Genomic DNA, 16,282 nt, shown 5'->3' on the forward strand with positions numbered 1-16,282 from the left:
ATTACTCTTTTATTTATTTATTATATAGACTATAGAGAGTGTACTCTATACTAACTTACTAATATAAGAAGTATTAAAAACTTCACTTAAATTGTTTTGTAGATTAAAACTTAGTTTAGATACTAAGATACTCTCATCTCATCTCAATAATTAAATAATATAAACATAAATACTTTTAACTATGGCTAATTGAATGAGAGTGCTCTAACTTGATTAGAAAAAAAAAAAAAAAAAAAAAAAAAAGAAAGAATGAGAGTGCTCTAAGCGGTTCTGGACTTGATAATTGATATGCTGCTTTGCAAGTAATCGGGTGGTCCAACGCCAGAAGTTGTCAGGCTTCGCGATGAATATATGCAGTCTTTATTGTCAACCATCTCCATATCTTTTTCTAAAGAAACATACGTGACTCAAGCCATGGCGGACAAAACTCTAAACCATGCTCATTCATCATTCATGAGATTTTTCTCGTACAAACTCAGCCTATATATCCTGTCAAATTGGTGTCCCACACTCCCACCTGTTCATGAGTGACCATTCATTTAGAAATGGACTTCAAATTCCTCTCTGTGATACTCTTTAGTCTTTAAGAATACTTTCTAATTACCATAATCCTTCATTGTATTTGTATTTTGTACTCGTTTGCAAATCAAATGTAGTGCTGGCTACAAAGAGGTTATATACAGGCCAGTCTCTAGTTTTTTTAGCCAGAATCTCAGCAAATATAATACACCTAGGCTACTAGACCTTTAAAAAACAACCTGGAATTCGGGTTTTTTGGGATGCAATTCTCAGCTGAATGTAAAGTTGGCCTGCTGTACTGTTAACACATAAATGGCTTCCATTATTTCGTAATGAGAACAAGGCTCGTGTAAAACGATAGATAAAATTCAGAGGATCCAAGAAGACGATAATGATTGCACAGAGAAGCATTCTGTTCATATGGACCCTATCCATTTCACTTCGTTTTCTGCTTTCTCCGTTGGTATCATCATATCCATGTACTTAGCTTAGGACCCATCAAAAGTAATATAGTCAATTTGTATGGAATCAGAAATTAGAATCCAATCCCCAGGACTTGAAAAGGGAAGAAATCCCATGTGCCCACGAATGTCAATGGTGAAGAACTTAATAGACCAAACAAAGGAAAAAACAAAGAAAACCATCCTCTACTTTGACCCAGAAAATAAAAAAAAATACCACAACCACAGCACAACCTCTCGACACAGAAATAGGTATCCATAAAAAAAGAGCTTGAAGTACCATCCCAATTATACAACAATAAACAACAAAACTGCGCATAAAAGTATTACAAACGAATCAAAATATTTCAGTTCTAAATCATATAATTATTAAACCCTCGCTATGGTGGATGAGTAAACCTTTGCCTTGACCATCACTGATTGTTGATGTTGTTGCTGTTGCAGTACCTGCATAGCACCTTGCATTTAACCAGGCTGCCGTAGACATAGAACCCAGGTGCAACCATGATCCGGACCACAGACGGCATCAATGTCCTCATCTTATCTCCACCCATGTCCTCCATGTAAACTCCATCAAATCCCGCCCCTTTATCCACCCTAAATATAGGCAAGCTCGGGTGCACCGAGGTGGCCAAAAGGTGCACCAACCACACACTTTTTGAAGCAACAAAGAATGCCTGCAACAGTGGCTCCGGCCATGCTCTGTTCCACCCCAACATTGCGACAATTTCACTCATTTTCCTGTCACAAAACCTGCTGAAATCTTCACTGAAATGCCTTGTCCCCTTATTCAAGACCTCCTCCCATGTCAACTCCCGAAGCAAGGTAAAGGACTCAAAATTAGCCTCGCACCGATCAATCGGGTTCAATATTTGATTCGAGGCGTTCTTTTGAAACCCAACAGATTCGAAGTCCTCATAGAAAGCTTGGTTCAGCAAAGCCTCAAGGTAGAAAATCAAGCTTCTTGGGTTCTTCGAGAGTGAAACCTTTATATCATAAGGTTGTAGAAGAACCGAAATTCTTTCATATACTTTGTTTCCCATTTGCCTGAGTTGCATAGTGAGCGCGCGGCACAAGAGCCGGACCGAAGACCGAGCCTCCGAAACCGAAACCAGAAAATGCTCAATCACTTTGTCATTAACGCTCAGGGAGCCTTGATGGTTCACCAGCAGATTACTGTGGCTCTTTCCTATTTGATAGCGCGAGTTGGTGCTGCACTCTTCGAGGCCAGACTTCAAGTTATGGCAATAAATCTCGAGCTTGTTGAGCTTCTTCTCTAGCTCAGCCATGGAGTACTTAAGCCTTGAAGCTTCAAGGAGAGCCTCGTCTCTCTTTCTCGTAGCCTGAATCAGCTTGTGCGAGAGCTCTGCCACCGCAATCTTCCACTGCTCCTCTCTGGCCGTCGTTAACGCCTCCGTTGACCTCGGGCTTCTCCTCGTTAGCGACGAAAAGATGGCCTTGAATATGCCATTGGGACTCGCAATCGACGAAGACTGATTGTTGAGACCATTGTTGTCCAGCGGAACCACCGAGATCTTCTCGCGCGCATGTGGGCGGCACTTGTTACACAAGACCGAACCGTCCTCTTCGGTCTCCGTTGTATCGGACTCCGAGTTCTTCTTGGCGTTGGGTTTGGAACTTTTGTAAGTTTCATGGAGCGGCGTCGGGCGGTGTTTGGGAGTAACTCCCTTCTCCGTAGAACCAGCGGCCGGTCTCCCTCTGTTCTGGATTATTTGCTCCTCGCTATATCCATCTTCATCATGTTCTTCTCTTTCACATTCTTGAATCTACAACAAATTAACAACTCCATCAAGAAAACAACTACACAGAGCATAACTATATACAGACAATCATATTCTTTTCATTTCTTTCTCGAGAAACAAACGTTGGCTATGTCTATGTACTTACAGGGGTGAAGTGAGTGGGTTGGTGGGGAGGAGGAAGAGGAGGAGATTTGGAGGAAGAAGAAGGCAAAGATGTAGAAGAGGGAGCCATGTGTGCTACTGCATATTTTTTCCTGTTGCCTTCTCCTCGTTTTGGCACATCTAAAGTACACGACAGTTTTTGAATTTTATCCTGAGCTAGCTTTGTATCGGCCTTCCGGTTTCTGTCTCTTCGTTTTCTTTACATTTTCTGAGATTGTATTTTCGTCGTCTTCTAATCATGATAGAGGATCAAGTATAGAAGTAAGGTTTAGCACGCGTTTGGAACCAGACGATGGAAAGGTACATTCTCAGGTTAATGTCCAGTCCAGGTGATCCATCGAACCATGATTGACCACGTCAGTATCATCATGAATCTACGCAACATATTGTGGGCAACTTGCATTGCTAAGGCCTTCAATTAAATACATACGTGCCAGTACAGTGTTCATAAATGCACATTCATATCTATCCACTTTGATTCAAAAATACGTAAACATTGTCAAGTAGATGGATATAAATGAACTTCCTAAAATGTTCTGAAGGTAGTAAAAACTTCGTGAATGTCGCATAATTTAGCTAAAATCTGAACAGAGAAATTAATTAGCCGCAGACACTGACCGGCTTAGTTTAGACACGAAAAGATGCTTGGTTTAGAGTATCAATAGTGAACTGAACTTAACCAAATTTTGATCAAAATTTATCTTGGTTGCACAAAAATTTACTATAATAGATTTAATAAATAAACAGTAATTTTAGCTCAATATTTATTCGCTATCCAAATATGGCTAAGCCTCTTGGGCTAGTTAAATATTATTTTCACCATAAATAATTCTCTTCTCACTGCCTACTATTCTTCTAGTGCAAAAATGTTGTAGAAAAAATATACCTCTTATGAATATATGATTGTTGGAAAAATATAATCGTAAAAAAAATATATCAGTTGAAAAAATATGACTGTTATAAAAAAAATCGTTAAAAAATTATATATATTAGGAATAATATAAACATTAAAAAATTAATATGTACTTTTTTAATAACTAATAAATAGTTAAATCAAAATTATAAATAAAATAAATAAAAATATCAAAATTAATATTTTAATAAAATAATAATAAATTTAAAAAATTTATTATTTGAAGTTGTTAAAAATTAACTAACTAAATTTATAAAAGATAATTTTTAAATTTTATTGAATCCAGTACTAATATTCTTGGATTGCTTTGACCTCCCCTGGCTTTACATTATGCCCATTTTGGCGTGAGCAAGGGGCAGGAGGTGGGGGCGGCGTGCGCACATTAAAGTCTCTGCCCTTTGATTAGCTACGCAAATACATGATAAGGTGATAAGATTGTGTTTAGATGTTGAAGTGAATTGAGTTGAGATGATAAAATATTATTATAATATTATTTTTTAATATTATTATTATTTTGGAATTTGAAAAAGTTAAATTATTTATTATATTTTATATTAAAATTTAAAAAAATTATAATAATAAATTGAGATAAATTGATAATCCAAAAGAAACCTAAATATATTTTGAAAAAAAATTGTTTGAGCGAGATTTACCATAATGGGAATCCATGAAGTTTATGCCGGAGGCTTAAAAAAGGGGCCCCGGGGGTAGGGACAGGGGAATCCAACAAGTGCACAAGATTTTCACGAAGGACGTTGCTACGTCTGCAGACGGTTTTTACCGAAATTCTCTGCAGATAAGTTAATTTTTTTTTAAAATTTTTTTTTTTTTACTTTTTCTTTTACCATTTTTTTAAACTATTTAAATATTTTTTAAAAATAAAAAAATCACATATTTATTTAAAAACATTTGCTTAATCATTAAGTAAAAAAAAAATTAAAAAAAATTCGGCGAAGGATTTCGGTCTGTGAAACTAGTGTTTTCCTTTCATGAATTCTTGCACGTCTATGTAAGTCGTGCAAGAAATATTAATTTGAATATTTGATGCCCATTAGGCTTGCAGTTCTTTGACATTCACTTTACGTGAAGTTCAAGAACAAACAAAAAGAACAGAAATTAATAAGTTGAACAGTAAAATTACAAAGCAACTCTTCCACATAGATGTTAAATGTTTTAGGAATAATTTTATATTGACAGTACATAAGGTCTTAAGTATGTTTATTAAGAATGAATAATCTTCTCTTATAAAATTGATTTTATAAAATAAATTAGACTTATAAATTTGTTCATGATATCCATAGGACAAATGAGGGGTCACATTACTTATCTTGTAACAAAGATAAGGAAAAATACTAGCCTACACATGAGGGAGAATATTAAGAAATAATCTCACATTATCAGTGAATAATGTATTTGACATGTTTATAAAGAATAATCAATTCTCTTTCGTAGAATCGATTTTATGAAATGAGTTTTTTTTTTAAGAATATTTTATGAAATGAGTTAGACTTATGAATTTATTCACTAAGGTTGCGTTTAGATGTTGAGTTGAGTTGAATTGAGTTGAATTTTTTATGAATAGTAGTGAGTTGAGATAATGAAGTGAGTTTTGTAAGATCCACTTAAAATGAGTTTAATGCCTCGTTTGCATTCAAAACCTACTTTAACTCAACTTATCTCATCTCATAATTATAACTTTTTTAAATTTTTATTTAAAATATAATAAACAATTTAACTTTTTCAAATTCTAAAACAATTTTTTCAAATTTTCATATAAAATATAATAAATAATTCAACTTTTATTTTACTATTTACAAATCACCTCAACACATCTCAACTCATCATTGAATCCAAACCACTTTTAAATGTGTAGCTGAATTTATATATATTTATAAGAAATTAAAAAAGATTGTGGGTCTCGCATGTAAAAAAATGTTGAATTAAAACAGATCGTGAGTTTTATTTATAAAGAGATTTTAAATTAAGATAAATTTTTTATTTAAAAGTTAAATATTTAAATGTTAGATTTAATTTAAAATTAGATTTAACTAAACGGGCCTAAATCCTCTCAAAGTTAGTAAATTCGTTTGGATTCAAAGATAAGTTGAGATGAATTATAAATAATAATAAAATAAATTATAAATAATAGTGACATTCTTGATTTAAAATTGTTAAATAGTAGTGAAGGGTAGCAGTTCTCAAAGTTTTATTGGAGCAACAAAAATAGAAGGCTGTGGTCGTTCAATTACGAAGGGAAGTTGTCACATTTAGTGCAGCCTTTAAGTCCCGCCACCAAATCGCAAAGCCTCCAACAACTCGCATTTATAATTCCCACAGACTTATGTCACCACGTACTGTGTATCACAAGCCACCATGCAACCCCATGGCGAGAGAGAGATAGAACCAGAGTGGTAGGCATGTGAAGTTAATGAATAAGACAATGAGGGCCAGAGATCGAGTCACCTTCAGGTGGTCCACTCCAATGGGACTCCCACACCTTGCTGATTCTTGCCAGCACAGGACTTACCCCCGCTGACTTGTGACGTCCATTTTATCTTTCCAGCAGGATCACGTGCACCAGTTCCCCCCACCTCCCTCTTCTTGTCTGGATTTCTTGTCCCTCCCTAATCCTTGTGTTCTGATCTTAATACCCCTTTGGTAAAAGTATTTTATTTTATTTAATTATTATAATTTTTTTAAATTTTTAGATAAAATATAATAAATAATTTAATTTTTTTAAATTTTAAAATAATATTATTATTATTAAAAAAAATAATATTTTAATAATATTTTACTTAACTTTTAATTTTCATTTACTATTTATTCTATCCTCTACTACTCATTTTTTAACAATATTTTGTTCTCGTATTATTTATTTACTATTCTTTTATTTTTTATTTTTTATTTTTATTTTTACTTAATAGTTAATAAATTAATTTTTAGTGAAATTGTATATTTTTTAAATCTTTTCTTAATGATTAGTATGTTAAAAAAATACTTAAAAAAATAATAAAAAATTAAAATTTTAAATACACTATAGAATAATAAAATAACGGTAGAAGGATAATAAATCTATCATTATTTTTTATCTAAAATTATCACATCTTATTTTATCTTATTATCTATGTCACATTTAGTTTAGATAGTAAGATGTGTTGAAAAGAACTGTGAATAATAATAAAAATATAATAAAAAAATTAAATAATAATTAAAAGTAATAAATAATAATAATAATAAAGTATTCAAGAATATATATTTTACTCGATGTATTGATCGAAAATCTCTTTTCCTAGAGCGTGAATGCAGAATTTCAAATTCAGGACGTGCAGCACGGTCCAGGAGTTCAGGACCATTGCGCTACCCAGAAGTCTTGGCTTAAACTTTGAATTCCAACTCGATTGTTGTGGTCTTTGTGGATGATGATGGACTCTGAGAGCATTAGTATTGAATTCATTATTTTTATATTTAAAATTTAATAAAAAGTACATATTTTTCATAAATTAAAAATATCTCTATCCATAACTTCATATTGGATTAGCTATTAAATTTATTAAAATAATAATATAATATTATTTTGTTAATAATAATATTTTTAATTTATTTTTTTCATATTTTACAATTACACTAACTATATTTTAATTAATAATTTAATTTGATATTTAAATTATTATTTCCTAACTTAAATATATTGTAGCTCAAAATTAGGAAACAATAATTTAAATAAATAAAATAATGGTTATAGAGTGTGAATAATGAGTCTTCAAATTTGAAGATGAAGATGAATGTATTGTAGCTAAAAGCTTAACATTTGAGCATATGGTGAATCCAATACCAAGATTTTAAAGTCAAAATCATCAAATTTTAAAGATTGGACTCATTTGATGAGTCCAATGCTAGTACTCTAAAGGAAAATCCAGGAAAAGTGGAAAGTTATTTTCGTATTTGGAATTATTAGGGCTAGTTTTGACAGCGGAATCTTTTAAAAGATCGAGAATATTTTATTATTATTTATTATTATATTTTATCTATTTATTATTATTTAATATTTTATTATTATTTTTTTACTATTATTTACAGAATATCTGAGATTACATCATTACTCAAACACAACCTTAATTCAAGATAAATGATTCCAGAATTCAAATTCCGCCTGATTTATTATCAAGACTAAAATCTAAAACTTTAAAAGTTTTAAAAATATATCATCTTATTATTACAATTTTTTAAAATTTTCATATAAAATAAAATAAATAATTTAATTTTTTTTAATTCTAAAATAAAAATAATATTTTAATAATATTTAATTTAATTTTTTTAATTTTAATCATAATTTAATACATCTCATTTTACTTCATCTTTAAAAATAATATAGGAAGAAACCGGTTCAGAAAAAGTACAAAAGATCTTCTTGAACAAATTTGAATAAAAAAAGTGTTGGGTGTGCATTGGGTTTAAAAAAAAATGTAAAATAAGGTTCAAGAGTTTAAATTATAAAGACAAATGTACGAATTTACCAAAAAATAAAATCCCAACAAAACATACCACTTTAAGTGAAAAATTTTATTTACAGTCTCTACATAAAAATTATATATACACATTTTTTATTAAATAAAAGAAAATATTATTTTAAAAGAGATATTTTTATAATTTTAAAAAATTTTAAAGATAAAATTATTTAAATTTACATTACAGTTCTCAAATTATAAAATTATTTAGATAAAATTATAAACCTTAAGAAGTCAACTCGCAACAAGATATTCATGTCATATCGATAAAAGAGTCACACGAGCTACTTGTTTGCTTATCATTTTGAGAGGCATAATATAATATATTGTATGGTCCTAATTCAGTGAGCACGGCTATACATCAGCTATATTTTTCGCACATTATATATAGTGTTTTTTTTCTCTCCTCAATACGGTGTGCTATGACTACAGCGGCTGATGTAAGTAATTTCTCAATTCAATATGCGAAAAGAGACGCATCGTCCCATGTTATAATTTAATTTAAATTTAAATTTTTATAAGCAGTCAAAATGATACGCAAGTAGCACGTGGGACTGTTTTTATCGATATGGGATGAATATTTGTTGCGAGTTGATTTAAACTTTACAAATAAAATTATGGCATATGAATAATGTGTGATGTAGAGACAGTTTGGAACAAAAATTTTACAATTTTTCTAATCTAATCATTATAATTTTTTTAAATTCTCACATAAAATATAATAAATAATTTAATTTTTTCAAATTTTAAAATAATAATAATGTTTTATTCAATTTTAAACTTTCATCTAAACTATCTTATCTCAACTCAATGTCTAAACAATTTCTACTTGTGATTTGTATGTGTAGTTGTGTACTATAACTAGGGCTGCAACCCGAGCAACCCGTTCAACATCTGGGCCCGACCCGCACTTATTGATCGGTGGGGCAGAATCGACCCGACCCTCATATTCAACCCGTGTCTTTTTTTTTTTTTTCCTCATCTTCAACTCTCATTTTCCTTCAAGCCATACTCACGCAACATTGTTTGTACTCTCAATTTCACTTCTTACTACACGAATTGTAAACTCAAGATCCCTGCTCCCACTACTGCTAGCCCGTCGCCGACTCGCTGTCGGTTACCTCTAGATCTTTACCCTGTTGTGCATATGCCGTCCATCTCTACCCCGTCTGTTGCCTCTGGATCTCTACCCCGCCGTTATGGTTCTCAATATAAAGTGAAGTAAAAATTTAAAATAGAATGACTGAGGAAATAGAAATAGATATATTGTGAACGGGATGTAATAAGGAAAATGAATTAAAGGGAAAATGGTGCGCTGCATGAGAAAAGTGAAAAGCTTGTGAAGTGTTTGATAAAATGGGAAGATGAACTTAGAAAACTCAAATCGCCATCACTCCCAACTCACTAAGCTCAACAACCTGCTCTCCATCGACGAAGTCCTCCACCTCACCGCTAGTCACGTCCTCCGTAACTAGTCTTCCTCCCTCAACTTTACCCACGCGTTCCACAGCCGCTACAAAACCAAGAAAGACCTCAAGACTCTATACCTTCTACGATAGCAAACAAGACTTTGTAAGCAGGTTAAAACTGATTTTTTTTTTGGGGGGCGGGGGCGGGGGGTTTCATCTGCAGATTTTGTAAGTGGGTTGTACGGGTCGAACCCGATCAAGAGTTAAACCAGTATTTATTTATTTTTTTGGATCGGGTCAGGTCGGGTTGGTGCTCACGGAAGGGCCGGGTCACTCATTTTTTGCACAGGCCTAAATATAACATTTTATCCGCAACCTAGCCACGTTTTCTGGCATGTAAACACCGCTGCCCATTGTCTGTTCTTAGCGCCTCCGTTCTTCTCTTTCCAACTTTCCAAGATACTCTTCACTTTTCATGGGCTTTCTTATCTTCGGCCTGACCTTTTAACTCCCTCTTCAACCACGAGGGCATGTATAAGTTCTTCTATTGATCGTTCTCATACATTATATATTTTATTTTAATATTTTTTTAGTTTTATTTTTTAAAACTAATTAATTTTTTTCCACTCATAATCTATGTACCATATATTTAATAAAAGAAACTATAAAAAAAATTATATATGATGTATGGTATAAAGATGGTGAGTAGAATTGCTCGGACATGTATTGTCTGGGTCTTCCAAATCTTTCGTCATGGGCCTTCGTCCATTATCGTCTTTGGACATCCCTTGCATAAGGCTGCTTTTGGATGTTGAGTTGAGATCAGCTCTTTATGAATAGTAATGGATTGAGTAGTAGATGAAGTTATGTGGAGTTCATCTAAACTGAGTTTAAAGTATGTTTGGATGTTAAGATGAGTTTAGTACTTTTTATGGGAAGTTGAAAAATATTGTAGGTCCCACGTATAAAGATGTGTTAAATTAGAAAATGTTGTAGGCCTCACGTATAAGGAAATTTTGAGTTGAAATGAAGTTAGTAATTTGAAAGTTTGATGTTTGAATGTTAGACTCAACTCAAAATTATACTGAATTCAACTAAATCTTACAACAAAACGCAACCTTATTGGTAAACATTAAGGCCTAATAATATTGTCATGTTAAACTCAGGGACAACACGAATCTTGCGCAATGTCTCTTTCGCAATTACAACGAGGATCCAAATTACGGTATCCTTATTGGGTCAACCAGTGTCCCGTAGCCTAGATGTCTTATCGGACTCTCAGTATTAAGCCCATTTCATTCATTAGAAGTTGGAACCCAGGACAGGGGCTTGGTCCGTTGTGACTACTGACGACATCATATGGGGTTTGGGTAATAATGTTTGATAATGTTTGTATCTAGATCAAAAGTCCGAGCTCCCAGATCGATTTTCAACTCCGACTGAACGACATACAAACGATCTCCATTCACGATTATACTCTCAATCCCAATCCCTCTCTGCTGTCCCCACTATGCAAAGGTCGGGAGCAGCAATGGCTTGGAACGTGTTCAAGTTCTGTACGGCCCTGCGTGGTCTCGGCTCCATCATGATCCTCCTGGTCCTCGCCATAGTCGGGGTCTCCTATTACACTATTGTCATAGCCATTTACGGCCCAGCTCTCCTCCACACCGGCCTTCCCGATTCTCTCGCCGCTCTCGCCGTCTTGCTCTTGTTTCATTTCCTGGTATTTTCCGTCTCAGTACTTCTTTAATTGGTTCTTAATTTAACTATTAAATTGCTTGGTTGATGAGAAATTGAAGAAAAGGAAAGAAAATCCTAGCCCCGAGTACAGTTAATGGAGACAAAAGTGGGAAAAGTTGAAAATTGAATCTCATTACCTATATGGTTCCTCACCTCAACAACAATCTTAGTTTTGAATTTGCAAATACGCACCTTTTTCTTTTCACTTTTGTAACATTTTTTAGTTCTATTATGCTTAAAGGTACTTTTTTCCCATCCATTTCAGACAGGAAATTAGAATAGTGAAGACTGATTACGGTGCAAAATACTATATTTTACGAAGTATCTCTGAGTCAGTTTTGTTATGTAGTTGGGGATGCTATTATGGAGCTACTTTTCTGTTGTTCTAACGAATCCGGGCAGCGTTCCTCCGAATTGGAGGCCAGTAATGGATGAGGAGAAAGGAGACATGGATCCATTGATGTCATCAGAATACGAGGGCCCAGGTTTAGGCTCAAACCGGTCAACTATGGACCCAGCCAATCCAAGAATACGGTTTTGTCGAAAGTGCAACCAAGTTAAACCGCCTCGTTGCCATCACTGTTCCGTTTGTGAGTTCTTTGCATGAAATCCCGCTTTCAAAACCTTTTTGTTTCCTGATAAGTTGCTTTGAAAACTTCTGCTTGAAATTATGAAAATTAAAGAGGATTAATTTATGCATTTGTTATAGGTGCGAGGTGCGTACTGAAAATGGACCACCATTGTGTTTGGGTCGTGAATTGTGTTGGGGCGTTGAACTACAAGTACTTCTTTCTTTTCTTGGTATGCTGATTTCATTTCATCAACTTACAAGTCTCTTTGCATTAGCACACTCACTTTGCTTGATATCGTACTCATGCACTAGCTCATGTGGATTTTTGCCTTTGCCAAATAAGGGCAATAGAATCAAGATGGATGATTTTCTATTGGATTTTTGTTTGTTTCTTTATTTGTTTGTGTCATCATTTTTATGATGCAGTTACAGTCAATATCGTATGTATCCTATCTAGAAGTTCATGGTCTTGTAATGGTGTGCAGAAGAAATAAACGATTTTAGAACAAGTAGAAATTGAGTGCAGATTAGGTTTTCTTTATAATGTGTTGTGCTTTACTGATATAATGCTTCAGCAGCCACTGGCCCAGCAAGTAAAGTATATGCTAATCTTAATACGTTTGCACTTACAAAGGCCTCATGTTGTCTTCGCTTCTTGCCCAGGTTAGAGTTGTTAAAGTATAGTGTGTGAGACAATGAGAAATGTGGGAAAAGAGTTTTCAGTGTATGAGGTTTCTCAAAAGGATGCTTGCTAATATCTAGCATCAATCTAAAGCATTGCCTCTAAACAGTTTTCTGTTGCTTGTTTGTTTGTTTTGATGCTAACAGCAGTAGCTTGGTATTAGATCTTCAATCTGGGAAATTATATATAGAATGTGCAAATGCTTTATTCTGTTATTGACTGTATTGGTTAATTTTGTTGATTGTATGCCTTCCTTTTCGTAGCATAGTTGATTAGCAGGAAGGCTTACTGTCATTGTTTTGCTGCAAGATGTTGCAGAGGAAGGGTTTGCATCAACACTTACCAGCACAAATAAAACAATCTCATCCTTTCAGTTTCGTAAATTACACTAAAGTTTCCATTTGATACTAGATAAAGTATTACAATTTCTTCTCTCTCTCTCTCTCTCTCTCTCTCTCTCATGTGTAGGCGTGCACACATATGATGTCTTGATTGCCTAAGCTTGTTTATGGTTTGCCAAGGAGACACTACAGGGCACTATTCGATTGTTCTTATTATTTATGTACTTTATGAGAGTTTTTGACTTTGTCCTTTTACTTGCAATCCGGTGTGGAGGACATACTATTCACACCGTTGATGTGGCAAGACTTGATTCGCAAGATTCAAATTTATAAATTACTCTTGCAAATCAAGTCATGCCATTTCAACAGTGTGGAAGGTGTGTCCTCCACACTGGTTTGCAAATAGAATTTTTCTTTGACTTTTATGGCATTATGCATATATTTTCTTCTACCCCTAGCAAAACAAAAGCACGCTGAGACAGCTTTAGGCTGGGTTTGGATGTTGAGGTGATATCAGATGATCTGAGTTGTGTGAATGGTAATGTTTTGTGGGTCCCATTGAGGTGTGTCTGTATGTAAATAGGTTGAGATATGTGTTTGAATGTATGGAGTAGGTTGAGATGTGTTTAACTTTTTTGTGGAAAGTTGAAAAAGTAGTGGATCCCATTAATGATTGATTTGAGATGAGTTGAGTTGATTTCAACAACCAAACACAACTTATTTTATTGTGTCTTGTGCTTTTCTGCTAATAGTGTAATTTCCGAGAAGTAAAAAAAGCAATGAGAGTATGACTTAGTGGGGTCTTTTTAACGTTATTGTCCAATTTTGCTGCAGCTTTACACATTTCTTGAGACAATTCTTGTCACTTTATCGTTACTGCCGTATTTTGTCAAGTTTTTCACTGATGGTGAGATACCTGGAACGCCAGGCACCCTTGCAGCCACTTTGATCACATTCAGTAAGTTCTTTCAAATATAACGTCTTATATCTTAGATTTTCATCTGTACCCTTTAAGTGCTCAATTGCTGTTGTTTTATCCACTCAGTTTTGAACTTATCCTTTGCACTGAGTGTTCTTGGCTTTCTGATTATGCACATATCATTGATTGCTGCAAATACCACCACAATTGAGGTAATTCCTTCTTGTTTTCCATGTAACTAGGAATGAATTTAAACTTATAAATGTCTGACATAATGTTCTTGATCATTCAATTTTCTTGATTTTAGGCATATGAGAAGAAAACAACTCGTGAATGGCGTTATGACCTTGGATGGAAGGAAAACTTTCAGCAGGTTAACTCCTTTGTGTGTATGGGTGGGGTCTAGAAACATGGTGGATATGCGTGCCATTTCTGCTAATCTGTTTTGCTAGATAAATTGCATTGCTTAAGTGAACTTTTTAAACCCAGGATTAGTATGGTACATATGCACTGTAGAGCAGAAAGAAGAGCCTGATTTAGTTGCACTTGATTTTAGACATCTACAATTAAATCTGCATGAAAGCATGACGTCAAAATGTTCAGGCTAAAAACTTTGTTTGCAATACTTGGTATTTCATCATATATATCCTCTACTAATTTCAATTTACTGCATGTTTGAGCTTATCCATGGTATGACTTGTAAGACATGGTACCTGGAATTTGGTTTTATATTTCCTATTGTTTGTGAACATGTCCTTGCCATCTTTGTTCCCCCAGTTTTATACGCCCTTCTTGTCTGCACTTCTCTTTAGTAATGCACCATCTCAAACCGGTAATTCTTAGTGGTCATAATCCACCACAGGTCTCTCTATACCTGAGGCTATGATAGATCATATTACTACATTGCTAGCTGTAAGTAAAATTAAAGGTGGCAGACTATGGTTAGAACACCTCTGCTTGTCATGACTTCCAATGGTTAATTGGAGACAGTTCATGTTGTATATAACATGCATAGAATCCTTTGTCATGATGCAAGAATCAACTGGTCTTCCTACACCATGTGATGCAGGAATTCACCTTCTTCCATTGGTGTTTCTACACATGACTTGACACCTAAAATAATACATTTCTTCAAACTGAACTGCCTTGGGCAATTGTAACCAATTTCTTCTTTTTAGAAATTCTGAAATTTTTTGTCTGAGTTCCTGAATAATATGACAGATTCTCACTTTGTATGGGAAACTACAGTGTAATGGAAAGTGGAAACCAACATGTACTGGAAGTTTTTATTTTTTGACAAGTAACATGTACTTGAGTTTTGTGTTTGCTTAAAAATAAAAGTTACAGCGGCTGTATTGTGCATCGGAATTACATTGTTGGCAACATTGTAAATTTCCTTTTCCCATTTCAGGTGCTTGGGAGGGATAAGAAATACTGGTTAATCCCTGCATACTCAGACGAGGATCTGAGACTGATGCCAGCACTTCAGGGTCTTGAATATCCAACAAGGCCTGACTTGGATGTTCTTCGGGGTTTCTAACCATAGATGACCAGGACAGTTGGTTGCAGTTTTTTTCACATGCAGTCTCTGCAACCGGAAGGAAGGGAATATCATTCTTGAGTATGGCCTGGAATTTATGCCTAGAGACAGCAACAACGGAATCATCAAAATGGTATATAAGCTTCAGCCTTGGAGATATATCACCTGGATGTTTTAAAGGAGTGATTGAATTCGCAAACTTGGACGGCCAATATCGATGATGTCTTGTATTCACACGTAGATTCTACCTGCTGGAAGTTGTGTATATGTCATCTTCACTATATTTGTTATCATTTACACGATAAACGTCGTAAGTTCGAGCATGCACAAGGATTGTTTATCCCATGAATGAAATCTGGTTTTCATCATGATCTGTTGAACATGGATAGCACTTTGTTCCGAAAGATTTCTGACATCCAGTAAAATTACATAGGAAAAAATTGGCTTATAAGATATCTCACCAGCGGCAACATTTTTCTCCAAGAGAACTGTTTCGTTTCAGCCACAAATGAATTTATAAAATTAAATGTACATATTATTGTAGCTTGACGTGATATTTAGATTATAGTATTATTTTTATTGTAAAATAAATTTAATATATTTTATAAAATTATGTCAATTTATAAATTTATTTTTATACACATTTTTTACTGCAATAACACTTCTTTTTCTCTATTCTTAGGTTGCGTTTGGATGTTGAATTGAATTGAGTTGAAATGATAAGATATTGTTAGAATATTATTTTTTAATATTATTA

The 16,282-nt window shown here is 33.9% G+C and overlaps 2 protein-coding genes and 1 long non-coding RNA gene across 3 annotated transcripts; 1 reads left to right on the plus strand and 2 right to left on the minus strand.

Moving 5' to 3' along the window:
* Window positions 1–1,233: 1,233 nt before the first annotated feature.
* On the minus strand, window positions 1,234–3,316 carry LOC121235047 (IRK-interacting protein-like). Its single transcript, XM_041131260.1, has 2 exons — window positions 2,889–3,316; window positions 1,234–2,767 (listed from the first exon to the last, which is right to left on the minus strand). The coding sequence occupies exons 1-2, from the start codon at window positions 2,973–2,975 to the stop codon at window positions 1,394–1,396; spliced, it is 1,461 nt and encodes a 486-aa protein (XP_040987194.1). The 5' UTR covers window positions 2,976–3,316; the 3' UTR covers window positions 1,234–1,393.
* A 6,791-nt stretch (window positions 3,317–10,107) lies between these two features.
* On the minus strand, window positions 10,108–11,040 carry LOC121235183. The gene is made up of 3 exons (XR_005934525.1): window positions 10,908–11,040; window positions 10,801–10,804; window positions 10,108–10,240 (listed from the first exon to the last, which is right to left on the minus strand). It is a non-coding gene; the product is annotated as an uncharacterized LOC121235183 (long non-coding RNA).
* On the plus strand, window positions 10,913–15,893 carry LOC121235182 (probable protein S-acyltransferase 14). The gene is made up of 7 exons (XM_041131465.1): window positions 10,913–11,455; window positions 11,822–12,062; window positions 12,182–12,273; window positions 13,901–14,024; window positions 14,112–14,197; window positions 14,293–14,358; window positions 15,397–15,893. Exons 1-7 carry the CDS (start codon window positions 11,243–11,245, stop codon window positions 15,523–15,525), a joined length of 951 nt encoding a protein of 316 aa, XP_040987399.1. The 5' UTR covers window positions 10,913–11,242; the 3' UTR covers window positions 15,526–15,893.
* The last annotated feature ends 389 nt before the right edge of the window (window positions 15,894–16,282 follow it).

The sequence above is a fragment of the Juglans microcarpa x Juglans regia genome, chromosome 6D (genome assembly GCF_004785595.1).
Source record: "Juglans microcarpa x Juglans regia isolate MS1-56 chromosome 6D, Jm3101_v1.0, whole genome shotgun sequence".
Taxonomy (NCBI): Eukaryota; Viridiplantae; Streptophyta; class Magnoliopsida; order Fagales; family Juglandaceae; genus Juglans; species Juglans microcarpa x Juglans regia.

Bases quoted from the DNA above. Each gene is read 5' to 3' on its own strand.
- LOC121235047 (XM_041131260.1), bottom strand. From the start codon at position 2,975: ATGGCTCCCTCTTCTACATCTTTGCCTTCTTCTTCCTCCAAATCTCCT. The intron at 2,768-2,888 runs GTAAGTACATAG...AATTTGTTGTAG, and splicing joins AACCCACTCACTTCACCCCT to ATTCAAGAATGTGAAAGAGA.
- LOC121235182 (XM_041131465.1), top strand. From the start codon at position 11,243: ATGCAAAGGTCGGGAGCAGCAATGGCTTGGAACGTGTTCAAGTTCTGT. The intron at 11,456-11,821 runs GTATTTTCCGTC...TTTGTTATGTAG, and splicing joins TGCTCTTGTTTCATTTCCTG to TTGGGGATGCTATTATGGAG. The intron at 14,359-15,396 runs GTTAACTCCTTT...TTCCCATTTCAG, and splicing joins GGAAGGAAAACTTTCAGCAG to GTGCTTGGGAGGGATAAGAA.